The 27,509-nt window shown below is 35.4% G+C and overlaps 2 protein-coding genes across 9 annotated transcripts; one reads left to right on the top strand and one right to left on the bottom strand.

Moving 5' to 3' along the window:
• The first annotated feature begins 15 nt into the window (after nt 1-15).
• Nucleotides 16-21,579, top strand: Orct (Organic cation transporter). 8 transcript variants are annotated; one of them, XM_018510110.1, is made up of 12 exons: nt 16-45; nt 8,337-8,686; nt 14,315-14,468; nt 17,909-18,450; nt 18,538-18,787; nt 18,970-19,228; nt 19,361-19,529; nt 19,615-19,848; nt 20,050-20,264; nt 20,455-20,636; nt 20,764-20,900; nt 20,980-21,579. In XM_018510110.1, exons 4-12 carry the CDS (start codon nt 18,308-18,310, stop codon nt 21,104-21,106), a joined length of 1,716 nt encoding a protein of 571 aa, XP_018365612.1. In that variant the 5' UTR covers nt 16-45; nt 8,337-8,686; nt 14,315-14,468; nt 17,909-18,307; the 3' UTR covers nt 21,107-21,579. The 8 variants fall into 8 exon arrangements, with proteins under 8 accessions (XP_018365612.1, XP_018365613.1, XP_018365611.1 ...); XM_018510111.1 differs by lacking the exon at nt 16-45 and having other exon boundaries at nt 8,224-8,686; nt 14,315-14,439; XM_018510109.1 differs by lacking the exon at nt 16-45 and having other exon boundaries at nt 8,224-8,686.
• A 392-nt stretch (nt 21,580-21,971) lies between these two features.
• On the bottom strand, nt 21,972-27,084 carry LOC108762886 (neprilysin-1-like). The gene is made up of 18 exons (XM_018510107.1): nt 26,991-27,084; nt 26,504-26,682; nt 26,251-26,412; nt 26,093-26,176; nt 25,769-25,989; nt 24,708-25,514; nt 24,538-24,630; nt 24,322-24,463; nt 24,121-24,250; nt 23,831-23,921; nt 23,558-23,734; nt 23,382-23,485; nt 23,243-23,301; nt 23,093-23,144; nt 22,893-22,960; nt 22,588-22,721; nt 22,304-22,471; nt 21,972-22,189 (listed from the first exon to the last, which is right to left on the bottom strand). The coding sequence occupies exons 1-18, from the start codon at nt 27,008-27,010 to the stop codon at nt 22,016-22,018; spliced, it is 2,865 nt and encodes a 954-aa protein (XP_018365609.1). The 5' UTR covers nt 27,011-27,084; the 3' UTR covers nt 21,972-22,015.
• Between the last annotated feature and the right edge of the window lie 425 nt (nt 27,085-27,509).

Raw genomic sequence — 27,509 nt, 5'->3', positions numbered from 1 at the left:
GCGAGCGTTCGCGAATCAGCGGCGGATCACTTCAGATCGTTACACGTAAAATAAGATTTTAGTTGTTACCATTTTGTTTGCAAAGCAAATCGACCAATCACAGTCAAAAGTGCGGTCTTACGTTTTAAAATGCTGGACCACGATTGGTCGATATGCTTACGATCTTACGGTTACATCAGTTAAACATTTTTTTTACGTGCGATGGCTTTTACGGAGCGCGTGTCGATCGAAATCGTTGTTTTTGAAATAATGATTGCCTCTCTCTTTCCCTCTTTTTTTCTCGCGCGTGTTGAGAAATTCCTCGTCTCTTTCTCTTGCCATGATTTCTGATAACACGACAGATAGCCCTCGCTATCGTGTTCTTTTTTTAAACCATCTTCCAAAGGAAAAGTGCCGGTCGAATCGATAAGTGCATGTTATTCATTGCAACAGAATTTCTTTCTCGTTGATAAACTCGCCGGCCCGAGAGGGACCCGTCTAATGATATAAATATGATCACGACGCGCCGTTAGAAACGTCATTTATTGAAGCGTTTCATAATCAAGCGGCGACCTTCCCGTCGGCGACATTGGCGTCTTCGCTGTTTTTTATAGAGATTACCGTCTGGAACTCGGAAATATTACAGGTATCGCCGATTAAGGCGAGATATCAATCTTAAGACGATTCTACTCATGTACACTCCGATACACTCGCTTGCGCACGCGGGATCATTAATTTAATGTTTGGACACACTGAATCGATTTGGACGCTCACGCGCTTTAAGCGCTTGTAATCATCATTCTGTCTTTATCGTTCATTAGACGTAAAATAAGAATAAAAGTACTGAAAAGCGCTGAAAGCGTCCAAATCGACCGCAGCCACTGACAACTGAAGTTGCGCGCAGTCCGAACATTTTTGGAGCGCGCACTTTGCATTTAAATATTCGCGCGTCGTGACCGTGTTAGCTGTTCGATTATAATTAGACTGCGGAACTTTATGCAAAATACTTAGCTGAATATTAACTATCGGACAGTTTTAGCAGTCAATCGTTGTTCGTTAAAGAGTTATTAAAAAGTGAAGTAAAAAGATTGAGATTGCCATCTGTAAATTTACAAAATTGCAAAATATGCATTTTATGCAAAACGTTCAGTTAAGTATTTTGCATAAACTTCCGCAGTCTAATTATAATTTACTTATGTGATTAAGGGGATCCTAAAGTCGTCTATTTCACTAATTATTTTTCAAATAAATATTTTTCTAGTCAAGGATTTAAAAATCTTTTTCTGCAAATGTAATTCAAATAACCGGTCGACTTTATACATAAAATGAAAAAAGGTTGGAAAATTACAGTTTTGTTATGGGCTTCTAGCCTCGACTTGTAACAATATTTGCTTTACATACAGGTTTTATAAAAAAATCTATAAGAATCACTTTGTCTAATTTGTAAAATCCGTTCTGTGTTTAAAATAACATTATTTAATACGGATTTTAGACCATGAATTGAATAAAATAATTCTTATAGATTTTTTGTCACTGAAAACAAATCTGTAAATGAAATTGTTCTATCACATCACATTGTTAAGATCCTTTAACTGAAAAGTATCAAAAAATGCCAGTTTGAACATCTTTAGGTTTAATTTTCTCGAAAATATAACGTAATAGAGCAATTTCATTTACAGATTCATTTTCAGAGACAAAAAATCTGTAAGAATCATTTTATCCCGTTCTTAATCTAGAAAAAAAAGTTTAAATTTGTCGAATAGTGTAATCGATAAAACAGACTATCCTGGCTGTTGGACGTTCACGTACTTTAAGCACTGATAATCGTCATTCTGTATTCTGTCTTTATTGCTCGTTAGACAAAGATAAAAATGGAGATAAAACAAGGATAGAAAACGTTCGAATCGAAGGCAGGCTAATTCTTAGTAATAACTTAGTATAATAACATAATAGTGTAGTTATTTATTCTTGTTATTAGAAACTAATTATTAAACTACTGTATTATTACTATATATATTTCTATATTTGATATATACAGCTGTCTTTGTAACATTTTAAGACAAAAAGTTTAATGTGAAAATGCTAAGGCTATGATAGTTTTTAAATGAAAAGAATTTAAAAATTACGAATGACAGGGCTAGAATTTTGCGCGCTCAGCGATGGCAAGATGATCAGTGTGTGTGAAGATGCTGAATTTTGTTATTGTCTACAACATATAAGGTTCGAGAAAATATTTTCACACTGCGGCGTCCTTGCGAGCGCGCGAAATTCTATACTGAGGAAAACGTCGAAGTATTGCGTAGTTTACAAATGTTTGCGAAACATTTGTAAATGCGTTTATTATCATTTGTCACGAAAAAAAATTTTATTAGTTTTGATTGCAATAACGAAATTTTTGTGAAACATATCTTATTAATTATAAATTACATTTCATTAATTATAAAGTACAATTCTGTGAAATATATCTCATTAATTATAAAAAAATAAAATAAATAGCTTATTTGTTAAGAATAACATTTTATATAAGTAAATATTTATTTTAGTGTGAAATAAATATATTTCTCATAAATAAATTTTTAAGTATCTTTTTCTTTAATTTAATCCTTATCATTTGTAATTTTTAAATTCTTCCCATTTGAAAATTAGCCTCGGCATTTTCGTATTAGACTTTTCGTCTTAAAATGTTACAAAGAATCTTTAAAATATTTATCATCGGTTTTGAGACATCCTGTATATTACTTTAACCTATATCACTGATACTGTTACATTATGAGTCGTTAATTATTATTAATTACTATCAAATAGTCTACAAATTACTATCCAAGTCACGATATACTTAGAATACTTAGACGCAAATACTTAAATTAATGCGAAACACGCGCCCCGAACGTGCCGCGATAACATAGTCGACAGTCCTTTTTTTATGCCGAGGAGACTTATATTCTCAACATCTCGATCGATCTCTTGCGAATTGACCTCTCGGAATCAATTGTACCATTTAATCGAAGTTCTTTGTATTATTCCGCTTCAGTCTCGTTTCTTTTAATCCGTCAGACTGCGATCTCTCCTTACTCATCGTTCTGTCATTCCGACGGAGATAAATTTATCGGCGCCGTCTCACGCATTTCTTTGCAGTGCAAACTTCACGATATATGTATTGAGTAAAATTCAATGAAATCGGGTAAGAGTCATAACAAAAAAATGTGAGGTCACAAAGTGCATGGATTTTATCGCACGCGCGAGTTGACATATTTATATTTATTATCACGAATGGATTGACGAAACAAGACTGCTTAACAAATGAGCGATAACGATAGATTACTGCAATATTTATGTGTACAGCAGGCCATTATTGTAATTTTTTCACGGATAGCTGAGCGTTTCTTTATTACACCGGTTCGTATTCCGTTTTTCTGCGATTTCCTGTCAATTTAATTAATTATAATACGTCGAAGGACGTGTAATCACAAACGTCGTAACACCGCTGATTAATTATCTCTTGTTTTCTTTCTTGGAATTACGATTTTAATGATCAAGATGACTTCGAACAGATTCGATTAACTTAACACTTTAAATAAGCAAATCTTTTTCATGTATACTTCTATCAATTAACTTTAATCTTGGCTTACCTTTTATCTTCTTCTAATGCTAAGAGAATTAAGAAAATTATATTAGATTAATCTATAATATATATTGGCAGAAATGCACTGTTAAATCTACAGTGTCAAATTTAATGTGAGTCTGCTTCTATAACTCAATTATGACACTGCTTCTACTCAATTATACCACTGCTTCTATACTCAATTATGTCGTTATTTTGTAGTAAAACAATGATTATATTTGACACTATATAGTGTCAAATTGACATGATAAGTGTCAAATTTAATTAACGTTTCAGTATAAAATAACGATATATTTAGTATAGATTTAACAGTATAATTAACAGTATATTAATATATAGATTTAACAGTGTGGACATAGGAATTAAACATAGATAAACAGCAAATTGAACCGAAATCAAATATATATTGGTATAGAAACGGACTTTAGTCGGTTACATTAATCGCTGATTAAATTAATTAAGATTTAGTTGACAACATTTTAAGAGTTTATTATTGGCTGCGTTTAGTGGAGAAAATTAATTCGTGAGCGCTCAATGATTCTTTAATATGATTAGTTCCTACAATTAGAATTCAGCGAAGAATTAAAGGCAAGAACAAATCATATTAAAAAATCCATGATTTGCCATTTCACATATGGTATGTATGATTAAACGGGTATGATACTGTATATGATTGAAACAATCCGACGGAAATTTATTACAAATTGATTATCATAATGAATGAAGCAATTAATTTTACTTATTATAGCAGAGCTTTATTTCCTGCATTTCGACATACACGAGAAATACTAAAGTCATTTTATTATTATATGTATATATTTTTTTAAAATTTCCATTCTATATGTTTACATACGTGCGTCTGTAAGAAAGTAATAGAAAGTAGTAATAGCGAATTTGATTGGACACCGTGTATGCGCACTTAATTTAATGCATATTAAAATTGTTGTACGTTAATTCAATTTAAGTGTAAAAGTAAAATGTAGATATTTTAAATTATAAAGTTAATATTTCATCTAACAACATAATAAAGTGTACTGAGAATTGCGCAGTTTAATTCGTTTCTGTATTTATATTAAACACACATTTTTACGTTAATTTATGTACAATGGCTTCAATACATTAGTAGCGGAATTTCTTAATGTTCCATCGACGATTATCGCTGTGTGTTAACTAACGACAGTCAGTGACAGCCGCGTTTTTTTTTCACTATTATCCTTGACATTGGCTGTCGCTAATTAATGATACTGACAATCGTCGATAAGACGTTAGAGAATCTTCCTGTATGTGCGCACTGACAAGGGAACATTACGAAGGGTCAAATTCTGATTTTAATGAAATTTTGTATACTTAAGTGTAGCTTACATAAATAGATAAATATAAAATTGATAACAATAACTCTCGAGAATGTCAAAAATGGAAACAAAGGAAGGACTAATGAGAGTTGTTTCGCGGTAATTCGTGCGATAAAGAAGTTTATTGCATATTACGATAAATCAGACATTTCGGCTTCCTTTCGGGCTATCTTCAGTATATCTGAACAATACAATGTAGAGCAACTTCTATGGCTAAACGAGAGAGTGACAATTCTCTCGTTTAGTCTTGACTTGCCAATCTTGTGTCAAAAATTAATGGAGATGGAGACGAGTTGTCACTCTCTCGTTTAGCCACAGAAGTTGCTCTACATTGTATTGTTCAGCTATACTGAAAATGGCTCGAAAGGAAGCCAAAACATCTGATTTATCGTAATATGCAATAAACTTCTTTATCGCACGAATTACCGCGAAACAACTCTCATTAGCCCTTTCTTTGTTTTCATAAATAGATCAATTTAGAAAATATTAATAGCAGCAAATAAACGGTTTTAAGAGGTGAAATATAAAGCTATTTCCAACTTTTCTTGTTATATCTCAAAAATTATTCGAAATATCAAAAAATATATGTAATACAAAAATTTTTATTATAACATTACCTCTATCGATCTACGTCAATAATATTTTTAAAAATAATTTTGAAGATATGAATTTTGAAAAAAATTATTTTTTTTTAATATGATTTATACGGATCAATATGTAGAAGTAATTTTATTATAAAACTTTTTTATTAGATATTTTTTGATATCTCGAATAGTTTTTTAGATATAATAGAAAAAAAACTGAGCTGCTTTACGTATAAGAGGTGATTTTATTACTTAAAACGTTTATGTGCCGTTACTAATTTTTTCCAAGGTTTGCAAATAAAATAACGCCATTATTTTTATCGTTATTTTTTTAATAATGATTTGATCATACCGGTGATTTGATAATCACGATTTTTTTAATGATTGTGACAATATACCCAGACAGCACATAATATTTATAAGATATTTACCAAATATTTCGAGGGGGTAACCACTTAATGTAATCGTGGGACAGAGTCCTCATTATAAAATCATTATAAAATTCATATGAAATCTCTATGTATAATCCGATAATTACATATACAATCACGATAAATCATTGTATAATATTAAATAAATTCGTATATTTTACCAAATAACTTCACATATAGTGAAAAAAATTATTTGTAATCAGATGAAATCATGATATCACGTAATCTATGGAACAATATTTCAGCTAGTGGTTATCTCCTCGAAATATTTATAAATATTTATAAGGCTTATTTTACATATCTTGTAAATATTTTTGTGATCTTAGATTGTGTAGATTATAAACATTTATTATAAATATTGTAAAATATTTATTGTAAATCTTGTAGTAAATGCAATGGAAATACTTAATAAGACATTATAATTCAAATAAAAAATATTTATCAGAAGTATTTATTTATACTATTTATCATAAATATTACATTAAATATTTAGTCTATTTTTTAATAGTATTTTTTGAATAAAGCTTTATATAAAATACGTATAAAATATTTATGTATCATTTCAAAAAATGAATAATAATAAATATTTATCATAAATATTCTGTGCTGTCTGGGTAACTATTCAAGCAATGGACTATATAACGCCATTATTTTTATCGTTATTTTTTATAATAACGATTTGACCATACCGGTAATTTGATAATCACGATTTTTTTTATGACTGTGATAATATAACTGTCCAATAATACAACAAATCACGATAACATCAAAATGACATCAAAACGACATTATTTTGATGTTATCGTAATTTGTTGTATTATTGGACAGTTATATTATCACAGTCATAAAAAAAATCGTGATTATCAAATTACCGGTATGGTCAAATCGTTATTATAAAAAATAAGGATAAAAATAATGGCGTTATTTTTGAGTAACTAAGCGCTAAGGTGCTAAGGTTAGGAAAGTCACTTTAAAAAATAAGCAACTTATTCATCATTACGCGTTTACTTACTGAACATAATTACGTTTACTTACTGAAAAAGAGTAATTTGTAATGAATAACGAGTAATGTTATTCATTACTCGTTACAAATTACTTTTTTTCAGTAAGTAAACGTAATTATGACAAGTAACGAGTAACATAATAATAAAAAGTAATGCGTTACAAATACCAAGTTAGGCTGAATTGTTCCACTTTTTGATAAACTTCAGCTCACTGCCTTACTCTCTTACTATCTTATGCTCTTACTCTTTTACTCTTTTGTTTATCCAATAGGTAAATTACTACATAGTTTATTTGGAACTGGAACAACCAGCCTTTAATCGAGTGATTTTCCAACCCGTTACGAATAACGATCGAGTGAGTTTCCAATACTGATGTTAACATTACAGTCATAAAAAAATTCGTCATTATCAAATTGTTATTATAACAAAGTAATGATAAGGAAAATAACGACATAATTATAACTAATGCGTTATTTGCTATCTATGATTTTTTTTAAATTTATAATAATACAATTTTAAGTACTACAAAGTTTCATTAAAATCAGAATTTAACAATTTGCGAGATTCTCTTATCAGTGCGTCCAATCAAATTCGTTATAAAGTAGCGCGAATTTGTTTTCCAAACGGTACACGCGCAACGTGAAGCTGTTAAGTAGTGAAGTTAATCGCGATAGCGCGAACACGTGCAGTGTATGCGCAAGTGGGATAATATCGCGATAAGCAAGTACGCGTGTCACTCGACTATATATCTTTTTCTACAAAAAATACTCGTCATTTATCATCGTTAAAAGTGCACAAAACGAGTGCATTAAATTAAATCGCTCTTGAATAAGTGCGAAAGGAATTGCGTTTCACAGAACACGAGCGCAATGGCGCGAATGTTGGGGTGGAATATTATCATGGACACGAAAGTAGAGACTCGAATCTTGGACTCATCGAGAGACAGCGAGATATTTCGCGGAGACAGGCTGGAAGGGCTGTCGTTATCGACAATTTTCACCACACCCGTTGGTGGCATATTATACGCCGTCGTCAGTTTTCGGCGCCGGCGCCAAGTACCATCTTCCCCTTTCGACTGCGATATCGGGGGTTTCCGGATGTCACACGCGCGCGCGCGCGCACTCACTCACCCTGCGTCGGGTTGAACTTACACAGCCAACTTCGCGACGTTGACTCGTCGCGTTTACGTGCGTACGTGCCGAATTCGTACGTACCCATCGTGTCCGTTCGTGTGCGTACATATAATACGTGCGTACGTGCATGCGCGCGCGCACGTGCGGTACACGTGTTCTGACGTGTTCATTGGTGTCTGTTCGACACGCGTTTCTTCCTTCCCCCCATCGAAATTCGCGGTCTCATGGCAGAGGAAGGTATAAGACAGGCCAGACGATCGACCGTGCATACGGGCGCACGAGGTGTGTACATCGACACGGCACCGGGTGCATCACGGCGGCTTCCCTTCGACGAGGGCTATCGATCGGACAGTGCCGCAGCGAGGGCAACCATCGACCGACCACCGGCCGGCATAACGTGGTGCGTGATGTCACGCCGGCTCGCCGGAGCCAGCTAGAGTCCAACCAGCCAGCCAGCCAGCCAGCCAGAAGGTGCGGGGAGAGTCACGGCGCGATCAGGCGCGACTCGATATTACCACAAGTTCGACTCGACCGTGGAAGTGCCAGGCACGTCCGTCGGAGGAGAGAGAGAGAGAGAGCGGGTAATTACATCATCATTTTTCTGAATGAAGAATCGACTTGGAGTAGTTGGGACTTGGGAATCGGCGAGTGGCCGAGTGGCGCCGACGGCGCCGACGGCGCCGACGCCGCTCGCGCATCACGCGAGCGTCAAACGGCCTCCTCTGCCCTCCTTCTCTTGAACCATCGTTGAATTATATCGGATGATAATCCAGTCGATTGAATCAAGGAATTGCTCGGTTATAGCAAGAGTCGAATAATCGGAAGGCTACATTCTCGTTAGTCATCCGGAATGAGAAAACTCACGCGAGTATCGTATTGCGTATCACTTATGTATGTATTTGTTTCGGCGGAAGTTGCTCTCTATTGTGCACACGATAATTATGTATACGCGAGAGTAATCTGACCTCAAGGACCTTTATTGTAAAAAAAATATACTACTGCGGAACTTGCGGCGAGTAATTGGAGGTGATCGGAATTCCGATGTCCGCGAACGAGTATCGGTCACGCACCCGCTGTTTGCGTCCCACGTTTGCCACCTAGGAATTCTCAGCCCACGTTAACGTCGCGCAGTCATTATTATTCGTCTATAGTAACTTGATACACACATTTTACAATGAATCGTTACTTAAGCTTTAAGACCGGTATTCACAGTCGATTCTTATTTAAGATTGTTTTAAGCGCAATCTTAAGATATGAACAATCAGAGGACGGTATTTACAGGGTCGGTCTCACCAATTATATTAATTAGCCTATAATTGGTCGATTAAGTATCAATGATTGATCAATTCTGCTGAATAGCAAATACGATTAGTTAGTTCCATTGTAATAATCGATGAAGTTTATCGAAGTAGGTAAGACCGGCTCATAGTCCGTTCTTATTTTAAGTAACTAACTTAAGTAACGTCTTAAGATACTAATACAGCCGTCTGATTGGCTTACGATCACATCTTAAGATTGTACTTAAAACAGTCTCAAATATAAGAATCAACTATGAATACCGGCTAGAAAGCCTTATTAGCATCTTAAATCATTACTTAAGATGGTTCTGAAATAAGAACAGACTATGAATGTGAAAATCACATTCACAGTCGAATGTGAAAAGAATAATTGACTATTAGCGAATTCAGTTGGACGCACTAGCGCATGTGAAAGTTGTTGTACACTGATTTAATCTATGTAAAAGTAAAATGCAAATATTTCGAATTATAAAATACCGATTTTACTTAACAGCACATTAAAATGTATTGAGAATTTCATGGTTTAATCCGTTTTTATATTTATATTAAACATTTTTACGTTAATTTGTATACAGTTTTAACTTTAACCTTTAGACTTCGCATAATGTATTAGGTGTTGAACTTAATTCCTGCCGTTTTTCGTCTCCAAAATTGATTTGTTTCGAAGGGAAAATGAATGAATACCTTAATGAAAGTAATTTCCTTCATTTTCTACTTTATTACTAATTAATAATATTTTATTAATAATACTTTGATTAAGGCATTTCCCTTCGAAACAAATCAATTTTGGAGACGAAAAACGGCAGGAATTAAGTTCAACACCTAATACATCAATTTGAAGACATTGAAATCCGTTGAAATTATTTAATTCTATCAAGAGTTATATGCATCATCTAAGGATGTATATAACAATGTATATATTGGAGAAAGAATCAAAATTTTGAAAAAAATTAATTGCTTAGTATGAATTAGTTATTACAGTGTGTATGAATTGAATTAAAAAACATTTTTTTAACATGGTACCAATAAAATCAGGTCTGAAGGAGAATCAGAGCATTGAGCGCATCCAATCGAATTTTCTATTAGATTGATTAATTTCTTACGGTTTTTTTACGATTTAAAGCTTAGGTAATGGTTTATTGTAAAAAGCCGAATAGTTTTATGATTCCGCTATTCCATAGTTTTGTTTGCTTCCTAAGAACAAGATGTCGAAATAAAAGTCTATCGTTTTTTAAATGTTAATTGGGACTTTGTACCTTGCTAGTCTCATCCTTGAAAATTAAACAAAACGAAAACCGTTAGATTAGAAATGTATATTGCTAGTCAATCGAATATAATTGGAAAGGAAGGGACGCGAAGGACGTTGATGCGCACGTAAGAATCTGCTGGAATATTAAATGACGGAAATTGATGAGATAATAAGCGGAGGCATGTGTTTGCAATTTATGGAGCAAACAACGAATGTTTAGATTTTCGCGCCTGAGCATGTAGATGGAACGTTTATAACGGGAATTCCGATCGGAATTATTTTGTTTTCCCTAGAAAACAATAACAATTTAGGATATAATTGAACAATTCTCATTGGAATCTATTCCAAACAATTCCATAACACGTGTTTAGAAGGTTAATTATGAAATTTTTGCCTAGAGCAGAAACGAGGAAGGTGAAAATTTTTTGTATGTATGTGTGTACACTCCAGTTAAAAATGGACAAATTAGAATTTTCTGGTCGAATCTATCATAATTTTAATCGATATATATATAATATATATATAATATATAATCAGAATTCTGACCTGATGATCAGAATTTTTTGGTTCGTTTATTTTCCAGAAATTTTTCTCAGTGTATATACATAAAAATTTTCATTTTTCACATTTTCGTTTTACAGAAAAAGTTACATGATTTATACCCTGGGGTTTTATCTTTGAAAAATATCACATACGAAAATAGGAAAATTTATAATATACATAATGTATGCCATAGTATTTCCCTACACTTTCCTATGTAATATAAAGTTAGACTTGCTAAGCTTACTAGTGCGCGAACAAACATAGACATAAGCGATATTTGAAGATGTTTGCGGCGTGACAGAGCAATAACGTCATATTTGCTGCTAGACGCATACTCGCGTCACATCGTTGCACATTTCTGACCTTAAACCCCTTTAACGCGCAGTTTTATTTCTTACGTAAGTGCTGACTAAGTCACATCTCGCGATAGCCGCAACGTAAAATGTGTCGTTTTGTTTGCAAATTAGCGGTGCTCTCGCAATAATCTTAATGGAAGGCTAATTTGTAGGTGTAATTTTGTACACATGCAAAATTTTGTCCGAAAATAATTATTAATGAGAAGTTTTCCATTAGTCCAAAAAAAAAAAGAATATTTTCCTGAAGTAAACGCAATGCCGTCTTAAAAACCGCAGCACACACTTTTGCATAACGCATAACGCATGATGCATAAGCGAATCAACTAATCAGAATCTTTCCTTTCCTCCCATTCCATGGAAAAGAAGAATTTTTATTGGTTGATTCTTTTATGTACTATGCAAGAGTGTGTGCTACGGCCTTAAGATTCTTTTCTTCTCCACGAATTATGTTTTCAAAACATTTTTGCATTAATACAAGATGTTCGTGGAATTTATTCCTATGTATGCAAATACGTCAACACCTCGTATTAATTTCTCATGTGAAAGACAGAAAAAAAATGATTATACTATAAAAAGAAGAAAAAAACTGAGAACAAAGAAGTAGAGATATATGTACACATTCTACATATATTTACTTTTTCTCATTTTTATAACACATTTTTTCTATCTTTTGTATTTTAACTTTAAAATGTATTATATGTTGACAATTTTATATATAATTTTAACACTTGAGAGGACGTCATCCTATAAGAGTGCATGAAGTGGCGATATCTTAGCTACTTACCTCTTACGTTTTTCTTGCATTCGACTGGAGATGTGATAGGATAAATCAAGAGTTATCTCGCATAGAGATAGATAAATATAGTGCGTTTATAGGTGCCTTAGGATAAGCTCTCTAAAAACAAATTTACAATTATAAAAGATGAGAACTGTAAAAAGAATATATATAAAAATAAACAGATAATTAAAAGAAAAAGAAAGTACAGGAAAAAGATATGAATATAAAAAAGAAAAGAGGCACAAAGAGAGAAAGAGAGAAATAGAAACCTCGTCTATTCATCTTTGTCTTTCGTTGGTTGTATACGCTCTAAAAACGGCCGCGTTGAGCTCGAGTGAAAAACCGAGACAAGCCAGATAGGGGCAAACACCTTTCCCGTCTTCGCGGCGTGGCTACCAAGAAGGCGAGGTGTATTGCGGCGCAGCGTGGCGCCCTTGCAAGGACAGCAGCCTTTTCAATGTATTCCAGCTCGCGAATTTTTAACTCACTCTCCATTACGCGTTTCACCGAGCCAGATTCAATTTGAAACGCGCTCGCGTGACGATGAATTTACCTGTACGATTAGCAGCAAATAGTTGTGTTTGCTGATGACAACATTTCAAGTGTATATGGATTCTCCAAACTGTATCGATGCCGAAACTGGTATCATCTACGATACTTTCATTGAGAAAAAATTATCATGCTCGGAAAGACAGACAGAAAGAAATATCTTACAAATATCCTACAGTTAATGAACATTGCATGAGAAGAATAAGGCAGAGGGAGAGATACACAAGTATGTTCTTCTATCAGAAATAGAAAAAAAAAATCCCGTCTTGATCTAAGAGATGTTCCTCCTCTTCCTCTTGTCTCTTCGTCTTACTCGCCGGAACGCGATTCCCTTCAGCGGCCGCGTCCAGCAGAAGGTAACCGTTAAGGCTTGTCCAGATGGATTTGCATAAAGCGTAGGTACGCAGAAGGAGAAAGGAGCAGCAGCCGATCATGCGTCTAAAGAACGCAATTGGCATCCTTCGCGTTAAGCAAAACTCGACCTAGATCGGTGGATTTTTTTTCTTCTTGCGAGAATGCGGGTTACGCGGTTATGCAAATCGGACAAACAAAACTTTTGCGCGATTCTCCGCGATGCATTTTACGCGCTTATCAAGCGCGTGTATCTTTAATTGATTGAAAAAGAAGACAAAAATGCCAGCAAGCACGTTGAAAGTTCTCGAGCCGCTGTCTTCTTGCACGCAATCGCTGCGCTGCAGTTTAAACAGGTGATCACTCTTTCCTGACTTTCAAGAATGCTCGACGTAAAGCGGTATACATTTGTAACAGGACCTCCATTGTCATGTGTAATCGGAGCATGGATCTAATCAGGATTAACGAACGCGACATTTGACGATGAGGGTAACATTCGTTTTTCATTAAATATTTATCATATCCGCCTTGATTTATTTGTTTATCGGTTACGCTTCATACATAATTCGCATTGCGTCTACCATCAGGTGCACTCTCGTGAGAGCCTTCGACAGAGAACTGTTTGCTCATTAGAGGAGCGGCTAATGCAGAGCGACGACTTCGGCCGAGACACCGGAGTCATTCTTTTTCTTTCTTTGTCTCTCTCTCTCTCTCTCTCTCTCTCTCTCTCTCCCTGTTCCATTCGCACTCGCGAGAAACCAGTTGCGATTTTTCACGCAGTGGGAACTAGAAGCCGTTCCCTACTATAAATAGCCTTCGGGTTTCGCACTGGGGCCGACGATGTCGGCCTCCGACACGGCGACGGCGGTAACAGTGGTGGCGATGATGGTGATAGCGATAGCAATGTCTGGGCCGGTATTACTGACATGTGGCTAACAGGCGTTTTTGTCGCGTGCGAATAATCGTCCATCTATTTTTCAGCCAAAGCTTCGCTCCTTTTTACGCCATGAATTGATACTCGTGGAAAAAGAGGGTGAATCGCGAGATATCGTATCGAGTATTAATATATGTATGTATCTATGCAGGTAGACGCGGTAGGAACGCGACGGAGGGAGCAAAGAGGGTCCATGCCGCAGCCTGCGTTGGAATTTTTATTAGGCGAGAAGGAGAGGCACCGTCACGGGCGATCGATTGACTCCCCCTGATGAAAGTACGAGGCGACAACCAAATTTAGAGCGTGTAAGATTAGAACTGTTAATTGTCGAAACTGTCCGTTTCGTACGCAGACAGAATGTTCCCATACGTTCTCCGTGAATTTCGCAATGCGAGAACTAGAGACATAGCGGAATGGTATACGAGTATATACAGCTGTAACCCACTTGGTATCTTTTTGCAAGAGAATTTACGATCATTGAAAAATATTTTATTTTAACGGATTACGCGTCACGCGATTACGATGCGGAACGAAGTCTACGAGGGAGGCTCGGCTAGTGGAATATGTGCATATGGCAAATAGGATTGTTTTAGCTGTGTATTTCTATCGAGTTCTCGCGATAACGTAATCTTATCGAGGAAAGCTAATCTCTATTAAGTATTCAAATAAGCCACTACGCCTTTTATTTCACCTAGTTTACAATAGGGTAGAGCGGGGCTGTTTCGTCCACTTTTCACGATATTGTTTATGTTTCTGAGCAGCGTATACTGAATATTTAAAGGTCATACTTGTGCAAGAAGCAATCATGATTGTAGTTATGATAAGATTGTTATAAGCACGTTACTGCAAAATGACATTATTTGTTGCCATAAATTTTATATTACTTTAAGGTTGAAAATGACGGAATAGCCTCGCACCCTATATTATTAGTTACTCATATTTCATTTACAGAGTCCATAAATTATCAACTAGATCGTTATTCAGATGATCCTGCGAAGGTCACGTGAAAAATAATCGCGATACCGATGATAATATTGAACCGGCGAAATTTTGTAGCACGCAAGCTTTCGAAGAGGATTCGAAAACACGATATGTTGCAAAGGCCGCGTTAGACGGAGCATTTTTTTATTAGTAGTTTCCTTATTACATTGCCTTATAAGTTGTGACGTGCCTTATCTCTCGCATCGTTCAAAATAGGATCATTCCGCCGTGGATCGCGCAAAACGTCGCTTTGAAGCGAAGGAAGCACGTGACTCATAGAGCACAGAATATCGCTGCAAAGTCTCTGCAATGTTGCTGCAATGTTGTCTCTGCAGTGTTGCTACAACTTTTGTACAACTTTGTGCTGTAGGAGTGATTTAAAATCGTCTCGCGGAAGACATAGCCAAAAAGCCGAAGGCCAAACAGCCCAAATCCAATCAGCTGCAATTCTGATGATCGGTTTACCGCATTCAGCGAAAATAGATATGCAGAAACAGCCTAGGAGTACATTGCGATAAGCATTACGTGCGATACAGCTGCACACGCAACACACCGATCAGTTCACGTGCTTCTTCTGGCTCTCGAGAGGGATACGAATTCGAGTGTTCCCAAGTGTGACTGACCCGGCAGAGGCTGGTCCATCTCTTTTTTCTTTTTACTTATCCATTTCGCCCTCGACGAAGACTCGCCGCCAAAGGCATCGAGGGGACGTGTCGGGTCACGTCCGATTTTGACAAATCGAGATCCGCCTCTATCCAGGGGGAGGAGAAATAGAGAGAGAGAGAGAGAGAGAGAGAGAGAGAGAGAGAGAGAAACGAAAAGAAGAAAAAGATCACCCTGAACCATTGGAGGTACCAAGTACACCGAGCCGAATCTAGCCGCCGCCGCGCTGAAACGTGGATCGAGGAGTCTTCGGCGAGCCGAGTCGTGTCGAGTTGAGTCGAGTTTAGCCGAGTCGCGCTGATCGGCGCCTTTGCCGCAGCGAAACACGACGAACCGAGTCTCGCGCCGCGCCGGCTGAAGCATGTGGCCAGTTTCCGTCCGTCCTTGATGCGCGCAGGGTTGTGTCCCATTCATAAGTGCGAGAGCGTTTCGTACGCGGTGCGACAGCTCGCCCGTTCGCATTTTGAAAGAACTGCCTGGACTGAAGACACTGTCCACCACGTCGTCGCTGATTACTTGTGTGCGATCGGTACGGTATCGTTAGATGTAGATTAAATGTAGAAACGTGTAGATAATACGGATATTTCGTATGCCCGGCTCATGCGATATCACGATTTTGCGTTAAACTCGCCGACTGTGCTCAACCGTCGTTGTCGTGGTATGAACGTTTCAAAATTTTTCCTGGAGCGTTACATGTGTTTGGAAAGTTATTTCAAAGTCAGGATATTTTATATATATATATATTCGTTATTTATATTATGGCAAGATTATATTATTAATTATGATGTTTGATTTTGATTTGTGTCACAGAATCGCATGTAAATCTACAAACTTGAAAGAGAAAAGGTGCAATTTGTACGTACCGTTGTGTGGAAAATATAGTCTTAGAGGAATTTTTAGTGCGAGTAGTTCGACGAACAGTAAAATGAAAAGGAAAAAAGAAATTGACGATATAATAAACGATCGATCGGTCAATAATTGCTGATATTATCCGTTTGCCGCCTTTTTTTTTTCTTTCGAGTCCTAATCTAAAGACAATTGTATCAATTGTATCAATGACGATCCATGCGGATCGTCTGTCCGCGAGTCTAATTAGTCGGAACGGGTCCCAAGTACATTAAAAGCCGCTACGCACAGGCGTAATGTTCGGTTGGGCTTGGTATTAAACCTTGCGATTTGTCAAACTTCTCCCTTTCTTTCTCTTTTACATAGCGTTGTTACGCAATGCGCGCGCGGACCAATGTTATAAACAACATTGCGCTTGCATACTCGCGACTGCTTTTATATGTACGAATGACGAATTAGTCTTCAATGACGAACTTGTCGTAGAAAATTATAATGAATGAAAAAAATCGTGCGAACAATTGAAAGCGTCAATTAAAACTATACATATTAAAAAATATACAGGTATCACTTTTTGACACACCATTTTTGGGTAAATAGATCGAATTAAATTAAATAAAAAAATCCTCTATTATTTTACAATTTTTTAATTAGTTAACGAGATATTAATTTCCAAGTAATTTCTAAAATTGTTGAATAAGCGGGTAAAATTGATGTAAGGTTTTAAGGCAACTTTAAGACTTTGAGTTCTTTAAAATATTTTAAAGTTGTTTCTTAAAAAACTCTTAAAGATATCTTAAAGTTTTAGGTAATGAGTTCAGATATTTTGCTCATTGGGTAATTAAAAAAAATTACAAAAATTGCAAAGTAGATAGAGGACTTTTCGACTGTTTAGTCCACTCTACCCACGATGTTAAAAAGTTTAAAACACCCGTGCATATAATTTTTTCAATATTTTTCTAGTGTCTTTATTATTTTTCAAGTGTCATAGTCTTTTTGACACATCACTTCTAAGCAAATAGACCAGATTAAGTAAAAAAATCCTCTATTATTTTGTAATTTTTTAAATAGTTAACGAGATATTAATTTCTAAGTAATTTTTAACATTGTTTTTTTTATATATAAGAAATGCAAAAATGAGCAAAATATAAAATAACATATAGTAATAAAATATATAATAATAATACGTATAGATAAGATAAAATAATAAATAGTTAATACAGAGATATCAAAACGTATATTCCAATTTTTTTTTTAGCTGCCGTCGTTTTGCCCGGAAGTCGATTTAAGGGAACGCCCAATGTGTTCGGAAATCCGATAAGCGATTTTGGTCGTCTCTACCGTCGTTGGATCAAGCCTTACAGCTAGGAATATCTCGAGGAGCGTATCGAGGTGTGCCCTCGTGAACCACGCGTCTATTTCTTACAGCCATTTCCAAATGTCACGACGAAAAAATTCTCGTGACACGAGATAACGATGTCAAAATCGATAGAATATTATTAAAACGATCGTCCGTTACGAACGAAGCCATTAATCGTGCGCCGATTAAATTCCAATAGAGAGATATTTTTATTTACAAGGGTTCTAATAAAAGCTTTCTCTCACGCATTGAGAAATATCGTAAATACGGAAACGCAGGATATATACTCCGGACGAAATGGCGTACGACGATGTTATTCTTCGTATGGGCGAATTCGGTCGCTACCAGCGCAGGATCTATCTTCTACTCTGTCTTCCAGCGATATCGTGCGCCTTTCACAAGCTAGCTGGCGTATTTCTCGGAGCCAAAATGAATTCGAGGTAATAGTTCGAGTAAACGTGACGATAATTACATGATGGATTACGAGGAATTTAAAACGGTAAAACGAGAAACTCCTTTGCCTCCAGGTGTTTACTTCCACACGAGAACGCAGAGAACGTCACGTTTCACCTAAGCCAGGATGTATTGAACGCGAGCTATCCATGGGACTACGAACTCCGAGGGTGGTCCCAGTGCATGAGGCGTGACATTATTGACCTCGCGAATAGCACGATCATTGGAACTGCTATTGGTAACGGCACCGAAGAGGGAGGCATCAGTAGTTGCAAGCAGTATGTGTACGACAGAAGCGTGTACAAAAGTACAACCACTTCCGAGGTATGGAATAATTATTTAGTTGTAGTTTTTGCGAATTAAAATCTTGTTATCGCTCGTGCGCGTTTTTCTCGACAATTTTTGTACGAATGAGATACAAATAGAAATCAGACGACGAGACGGACAGAAATTCAATTTAAAGAATACCTATTAAACAGATGATAGATAATGTTTCTTTTTTGCAGTGGGACTTGGTCTGTGACAAGGCGTGGCTGAGAGCGACGGGGGACTCGTTGTTCATGGTAGGAGTCATGCTTGGCTCGATAATATTCGGCAGTTTGTCCGATAAATATGGTCGTAGACCAATTTTCTTCCTGTCTTTAGTCATACAGCTGGCTGGCGGTATACTAGTCGCTGTCGCGCCCGAGTTTATTTCCTACGTAATCTTCAGGCTAATTGTTGGCTCAACCACCAGTGGAGTGTTCTTAGTAGCTTATGTCATAGGTAAACTGAATTTGATTACTAATATCGTTTGATTTATCATTTACAATTTAGCGTTTTGTCGAATAGGAGCTTTTGAGTATGTTTTTAAAATTACGCGAGCGAAGAGATTACATATTTATTTATTTCTTCCAGCTTTGGAGATGGTCGGACCGAAAAAGCGGCTAGTAGCTAGTGTCGGTTGCCAATTATTTTTTACTACCGGATACATACTCACCGCTGGTTTCGCGTATTTTATTACTGACTGGAGAATGCTGCAAGTAGCTATCACGGTACCAAGTATCGCGTTTCTACTTTATTGGTGGTACGACATATAATAGATGTATTCCAAGTAACATATAATTCTGGAACCGGCGTTGTTATTTACAAGATGATCTGATTCGCGGTAGGTTTATTCCCGAGTCCGCTCGGTGGCTTCTAACGAAAGGCCGACTCCATGAAGCGAAGGATTTGCTGCAACGTGCTTCTCTGGAAAATGGTGTAGAGATGCCGAGCGAGGTTTTAGATACGCTTCTTAATAATAACAGTGAGGATAGTATGCCTGACACGAAAAAGCCTTCGCTCTTCGATCTGTTCCGTTATCCGAACTTAAGGCGAAAGAGCATTCTTCTGTTTTTTAATTGGTACGATCGCTTCGTCAATTGTTTCATATATTTTGTTTTTTATAGGTCTATTTTTTATTTCTACACTAGAATTCTTTCTCACGCGAAATATCTAACGTATACCTATTTCATTTTAAGTTCCAAAAGTATGTATATACTAATTCAGCCACAAAACAGACCTTTGATGGTTCTGTACTAATTTTGATTTTTTTATTCATGTAGGCTCGTTAACAGTGGCACGTACTATGGATTGTCTTGGCACGCGTCCAATCTTGGTGGTAACGACTACGTCAATTTTGTAATATCGGGGATTGTGGAAGTACCGGCATACACATTCCTGATTTTTACTCTAAATCGCTGGGGCAGAAAGATCATTATTTGTGGATGTATGATGTTGTCCGGCTTAGCATTACTTGCCACGTTATTTATCCCTGCCAGTAAGTATAAATTAACAATTTTATTTATTCATGACAATTTTATATTTTCTTATATGTATGTTTGAATAGAACTGTTTTTGCTATTTGCGAAAAAATATTTTAAGTGAATTCAGTATTTATATTGGAATAAATCTGGCAGCCAGTTATCTTAATAATAAAAATGCCAATAGACAAATTTGTTTGTTTTCAGATATGCCGTGGTTAATCGTTTGTTCAGCAATGATAGGAAAACTTGCTATTACCTCCTCCTACGGCGCAATTTATGTGTTTACTGCCGAACAATTTCCGACTGTCATTCGAAACGTCGGATTGGGCGCGAGTTCCACCTTTGCCCGAATTGGCGGAGTTATCGCTCCATATGTTAATCATTTGGTATGTTATTTATCACACTATTTTTTGTCAATATCCAGATATATATAGAAACTTCCGAAGTAAACATATCCTGTTCGATATCACATTACGTGAAATCATCAATGCATATTATCTCTAATCGTTCCAGTCTGAAGTATGGATGCCATTACCACTGGTTATATTTGGATTTTGCGCCTTATTTGGTGGACTAATGTCTCTTCTTCTTCCGGAGACTCTGAACAAAAAACTTCCTGAATCGATTCAAGATGGCGAACTTTTTGGAAAGTAAGTCTTCCCTGTTTCGTCTATTCCATGCAATTTATTAGATATATAAATAACATGTCCTTGGACAAATTTTTTTTAGGAAACCGAAGAAGAAGAAGAAGAAGAAACAACAGTTGATGCTCGAACAGCCAAATGACATAGAAATATTAAAACCGTTGAAAGCGCAAGAAAAGCAGAATGGTGTACATGAAAAACAGAATGGATGACATTAATTTACGAACATCAATGTCGGTATTACATTCAAAATATGTATCCGATTCCCATCTGACCATACTTTAGATGTCTGCCACATGCAGTACACACGCGTACAGGGAACTTGGTAACGCGATGATATCGAATTTCGGTCTGAACTTCTAATACCTACAATCAATTAACATCTATTCGTTCTTGGTTGAGCGATCGTATCTCAAGTGAGTTGGATTAGACGTAAAAATTATTTATACAGAAACAAAAGTTAATCAACCGTCAGAAGATACGTACACTTTGCGTTCTAATACTTTGAAAGTAGATACGATGATGGCGTTTATTTAGATGTCACCATAATGTGTTGCGATAGTCCATAAACGATAAGAATTCTGCCGATAAACATACCACTATCTCGACATCTAAACGTCCTTTATAAATAATGGCTGCGGATTATGTATGAAACATTGCAACTTATCAATATAAAAACTTTTTTGTTAATATTTTTCCTTTCTGCTTATCTCCTTATTCCATTGACAGCTTTAAATATCGCTTATCAATAGCGATTATCTTTGACATCAGTAATGAGCATGTTTAATAAAACGTCTTATTGTACTGACAACGTAATTTTAAACTCGAAGAATTTAATTGTAAAAATAATGAGTGTTTTTTTTATATACATTTCATTCTATTCATCGATATGTCTGAACATATAATGTGATTTTTTTTACTTAAAAGACTAGATAAAGACGTCAAACCTGTGAACAAAATGAAACAATTTCTTTACTTAATATGCTTTATTTTATTCATTGATATATATATATATATATATATATATATATATATATATATATATATATAGACAGAAAATTTTTATCAACTATTTTTGTGAAGCATTGGCTAGTTTAATTTGTTACATTCGTAGAAGTAATTCACTTCCAGATATGACATTTCTTTTCGGGATTCATTGCACTGCCGACCGGGCAATTATAAGCTTTGGCGAAGTCGTGCAAATTTGAAACAGTTCCTATCACTCTCAATTGTCCGATGCTATGTACGTCATGTTTAGCTTTGATTGCACTCTTTGCCGGATCTTCACACCACAACTGCAAACGTTACCCCAATTTCATACATTCAAGCACATGAATGTTTACTTTAAACATTATTATTTTTATAATTTAATTATTCCAGTTTTGAATTTATATATCTGTGATACTTACGTTGGCAAAAGATAGGAAGAAAAGTTGATCATTGGTGAGGTTTTCCTGGCCTGGTAATACGGTATTCGGCTTTCCGCATTCCCTTTCTCTTCTTTGATATGCTCTAAACGCTGCTTCTAATCCCATTGTGTCCGCGATATTCTCTCCCACCGTTTGATTGCCATAGTCCTGCAATTTTAAACAGTGAGTGCGATCAAATGTTTTTAAAATGCCCGATGAGAAAAATAAGAATAATGTAAATTAGATAGTAATAAAATGCAGATGATGAAATGTAGATGACGTACCTTTGTTGTATTCGATATCTTGTTGATGGCATAATTATTAAACTGTTCCACAAAACACTCTGTTCTTTTGCCATATGCTTCGGCCATTGCGGATAACCATTCCACAATTTTTCCTTTCTTATTATATAAGTGGCCTAAAAGTTATTCTTTTGACTTTTTGTCATCTTTTTGAATACTTAAAAAACGTTTGAAATATTTTTTGGAGTAAAATGATAAATATTATATTATTGCATTAATTAAATGTCATAGAATGTAGTATTTACTAAACTAAATGGCCTGATATAACAAACATTTTATAACGTTACCATAGTTGTCAAATCCGTGATTAACTTCGTGACCCATGATTGATCCAACAATACCATAATTAATAGCTCTGGAATAAAGAGTGTTTAGAAAAAAATTACAAAATATTTAGAGATTATAATCCTAAATTTATTTATATTTATGGCTTTTTATAGTTATGCGCTAATCACATTGACATTTTTAATAAAAATTGTTCACTTACTGTGGTCGACCAAAAGCAAACAATGGACTCTGAAAATCTGCTGCCGAGAGGGCTATAATCGAAAGAAAGATTAATATCAATAACAATATAAAAAATGCAAATTCATGAATTTAAGTTCTACTAAAAAAAAAACGTGCTACGGATACAAACCTACGGAATTAAGATCCGGTGAGAAAAAGGCATTTACCATTACAGGATTCATCACCATTCTATAACATGGAATATATTGTATGAATTTATTTTACATATTAAAAAATAAGACTAATAAAATACAAATGAGTTATCTTACACTTCATCGTCTTCATCTTCCTCCAACAACTGTCGTAGCTCTTTCCACTTGCTGTATCTATCATAGCTCAATGTATTTTCGTAATACGAATTGCCAATAATGAGCTTTAATGGAATAGAACAATTAAATCAAATAATCACTATGCAGTAATAATTAATCAATTTTAAGGAACTTACACCTTGATAATATCGTTTAACAATAGTATTATTTCTATACCAATCTGGATATCCAATAAATTTCTCCATATGCACTAATTTTGCTAACACAAAATCCTTAGTATCCTCATCTATCCAGTCTGAGTCTTTAATTTGATATTCAACTTCCTTTTGTATATCATCCAACATGTCCGATGCCTGTAATAGGGATAAGTAATTCAATTGATCAAACTTATAAGATAGTCAGGAGGCTTCTATAGACGAAATAAGACTTAATCCACACGAAGTGCTTACAGCTGTCGTGATTTCATCAGAGAAATGTTTTCTCACATACTCGTATGCTAGCATGTCGCTCATATCTACTTCTCTTGTGCATCTGAACGATCTGTGGTAATAGTTCATCATCAGTTAATACTAGTATGATTTAAAATATTCTAAAACTATAATTCGATTTTGATTCACGCGTTAAGAGTATTAAGATTGCACCGTATGGAAAATGCAACATAAAAAAGGAGTTGAAAAGCAAATAATGACGTTAATAATTATATAAAAAACTATTTTTAATATAAGAGCTTGCATTGCACCTTGCTGAAACTCCAAGAATCTGATCATCATCATTCTTCTTTTTTTCTTCCCATGCATCATACAATTTTCTCATTTCAATTGTAGTAGTTCTTATTATTCTGCTTAAAAAGTTCCAATGTATATAATTCACTGAAACATAACTTATGTAAGTATATTTATCAACGACATTTGCTTATATTACCACATTTTTTTTAATTTACCGATTGTCCGACTCGATGTATCGTCTAGCAAAGATATAAGATTACTAAAGTAATCTGGGTTATTAATTTTTATGTCCATATCACCACTCACAGGCACATGAGCTTCGTCAAATAACTCCCCAATTTTGTAAAGCCAATCAATCTATATTGCGTTAATTATGCTCATTTAATTGGAGAAAATTACAGGTTAAATTAATTAATTAGAAAACAACTTACTGCGCTGTTGTGAGTTTTGGGTATCTTTTTTTCATACCATTCCTGGAAGTCATTAAGCGTTAATTCCTTTTCTTCCTCTCCTCCTGTAGTAATCTGAAATATATTATTATTTGGTTTTTATGAACATATTCTTATCGCTTCCTTGTCCAGCAAAGTAATGTAACACTCACTTTAATTAGTTTTACGTGAAATTTGATCATGTCTTTGATGTCTTTATACAAGTGTTCCTCTGAGACTTCAACGCCTCTTACTTCAGCTATGGCGAGAGCTACTTTCGAGATGTAATCGGCATATAGTTTCGTCATATCGTATTTGTCAGTCGTTTCTTCGGTGCTAATCTGCGGTGCCTTTAAAGTTTTCTTTATTCTTTCCTTACGTGCTTGCTTCACGTGATTCTTTTCAATCTTCTGCGTGCGTAATTTCTCGCGAACATTCGGTATTGCCCGTCTTTTTATCCTGTCTTTCTTCATCTTATGATTCTCGTGCTTCTTGGAATTGATGCTACTCTTAATTTTTCTACTATGCTTTAATTTTTTATTTTTCGCGAATTTACCGGCTTTTTTCACACTGATTCTTTCTTTCTTGTTTTCTTCATCGTCATCGTGTTCATGTGTGCCATTATTGTCATCGTCATCCTGTTTGTTTGTATCATTATTGTCATCCTTTTCATCATCATTTTTGTCGTCATTATTGTCGTCATTATCTTCATCGTCACTCTCTTCATCGCCATTTTTATCGTCATTATTATCATCATTATCTTCATCGTCACCATTATTATCATCTTCATCACCATTATCGTTAGTACTATCGGTTTTGTTATCGTCTTGGTCTTCGCTTCCAGGTTCTTGACTATCGTTTTGCTCGTTACTTTGCTTCTCCTCGTCGCTGGGATCCTCGTCGCTTCTGTCTACTTTCTCTTCGCTATCGTCTTCATCCCAGAGTTTGAACGAAGCCGGAGGTAAATGGGGAATAGACACCTGGCAACAAGAACTTACACTAATAAAAATCACTAGTGAAAAATCAAAGCGAATATTTTAAATATAAATTTACGCCCCACATATGTAATGGAAAGAATAACGCAGATATAAAATGTCTATAATGATACATAATGTAATCATATAGAGATTATAAAAATATACATCGCAAGTATGCTTTTGGATTTAGAGATTTGAGAGCGTAATATTAATGCGTAATTATAATCTTAATTGAATGCTTGTGTTGTGATGAGTACATGCACTGTTTTCGGGAATTCGTTTAAAGTCCAATTTCCGTCCACCCACACGCGCACGTCGTGAAAAGCATTCCTTCCTGTCAAGCGCACATATTGATCATCCACTTTTTGCCAGCTGTACTCCTCCTCGTTCCATTCATCAGGTTCCATTATCATCGGCCAGCCGCCTATCCTCGATAAGGTAAAGACAAGCGGTTCAAGTCCTTGACTATCCATTGCATCTGGAAGCGTTTCGTGAATTATGTCGTGGAATATAATTATGTTTGAAAATAGTATTTGAATTTTTGAACGATTCAATCACTCGAAAGCTACATCCACATTTACCTGTATCCATACAGACCGCGTACCACTTCTTCGCGAGCTTTACCGCCAAAAGATCGTCTTTCTTTGGACCTTCGTCGAAAATTGCTACGAAATATGATTTAATTTTAATATTATTACACGCAAGTTTCCTGTTGAAATTCGGATAATTTGGTATTCACCTGTTATTTGCTTTCTGACATTTACTTGTGCACTTGCAAACATACTCCAGGACTTCATCCCTTTTGGAGCGGGATTATGCTCTGACCATTTTCCACAAGCGTACTCGTAGAAATCGTCGCACGGATCCACAGATTTGTCCATGCTCTCCGTTATTATCTGAGCTGAAAAAAAAGGATAACGATAAGAGAGTAAAGATTCAAATTAACTGTTAAATTATAATTCCAACTACAGCTGCTGCTGTTTAAGAAGTACCGATTTTTTTGCATTCTTGAGATTGACATACGGTCGGCTTATTTTCGTCGTTAGTTTCATTTTGTTCCTTAGTTTCATGTTGTGTATTGTTTAAACCAAACAACCATGCTAGACGCGAAGGATATCCCTGGTTTTTCGACGATGTGACATTCTTCATTAAAAATATGCCAATGAAGGCGCTGTAAAGCACAATGCAAAATGAAACAGGATAATATATAACAGTATAATATAAGAAATAAAGATCTACAGTATAATATAAGAGATAAAGATGATGTATATAATATATAAAGAATAATATTAGTTGATATCACTATTTCAAAGTGAATTTAGAATTCGAAACAAGAGAAAAATATTATATACCACGTTTAGACTTTATTTTTCTTTAATTACAGTCGAAACAGATTAATTTTCTAAAGACAAAATGAGGGATATTAATTCACTTTTAATTGACACTGTGTTTAAAAAATAATTTTTATAAGTTACTTACAGAAGAATGAATCGCCTCATTGCCGTAAAATTGTTTAAGGCTGAGATAAATTTTATATAATTGTGCTGGTCTAACGTTTTCCGCCGCAATGTGAAATTATTTGTTGCTTAGCTGACTTTTATACTATTTGCGGAAGGATTCAGCAGTGCTATACCATATCGAATTGATAGAGCTGAAGGCCGGAAATGTATCTTTTGCCTTTCTGGTTTACATTAACAAAATAGCACTAGTGATAACCGATATCAACATTATTTCCACCTCGAGAAATATTAATTTCCAGGTTTTTTCTCGCACAAATTTTTATTAATTCAAAAAATAGTGTGCGATATCTGAATAATAGATCTTTAAGAATAATGCCTCTTTTTTCAAAAATTCAGAAATGATGAGAAAAAAAATAGTGATAAATGTAAATAGTAATGGGTTCTAATAAATGTCAATAAAAAAAAAATGTTTAAGATTAAGAGCAGACGATAGGCAAAGTGTTAGCTGACTTGTTGTTTCTTTTATAGAAAATCCATA

The sequence above is a fragment of the Trachymyrmex cornetzi genome, unplaced genomic scaffold (genome assembly GCF_001594075.2).
Source record: "Trachymyrmex cornetzi isolate Tcor2-1 unplaced genomic scaffold, Tcor1.1 scaffold325, whole genome shotgun sequence".
NCBI lineage: Eukaryota > Metazoa > Arthropoda > Insecta > Hymenoptera > Formicidae > Trachymyrmex > Trachymyrmex cornetzi.
Note: the sequence above shows the minus strand (reverse complement) of the source record. Positions and strands in the feature narration are given on the sequence as shown.

Excerpts from the sequence above, each read along its gene's own strand:
- LOC108762886 (XM_018510107.1), bottom strand. The coding sequence starts at position 27,010 with ATGAGGCGATTCATTCTTCT. Across the intron at positions 26,683-26,990 it reads ATGAGGCGATTCATTCTTCT|CGCCTTCATTGGCATATTTT; the intron begins GTAAGTAACTTA and ends TGTGCTTTACAG. Across the intron at positions 24,464-24,537 it reads CCAAAACTCACAACAGCGCA|ATTGATTGGCTTTACAAAAT; the intron begins GTAAGTTGTTTT and ends AACGCAATATAG.
- Orct (XM_018510110.1), top strand. The coding sequence starts at position 18,308 with ATGGCGTACGACGATGTTATTCTTCGTATGGGCGAATTCGGTCGCTAC. Across the intron at positions 18,788-18,969 it reads AAAGTACAACCACTTCCGAG|TGGGACTTGGTCTGTGACAA; the intron begins GTATGGAATAAT and ends TCTTTTTTGCAG. Across the intron at positions 20,637-20,763 it reads CTCCATATGTTAATCATTTG|TCTGAAGTATGGATGCCATT; the intron begins GTATGTTATTTA and ends TAATCGTTCCAG.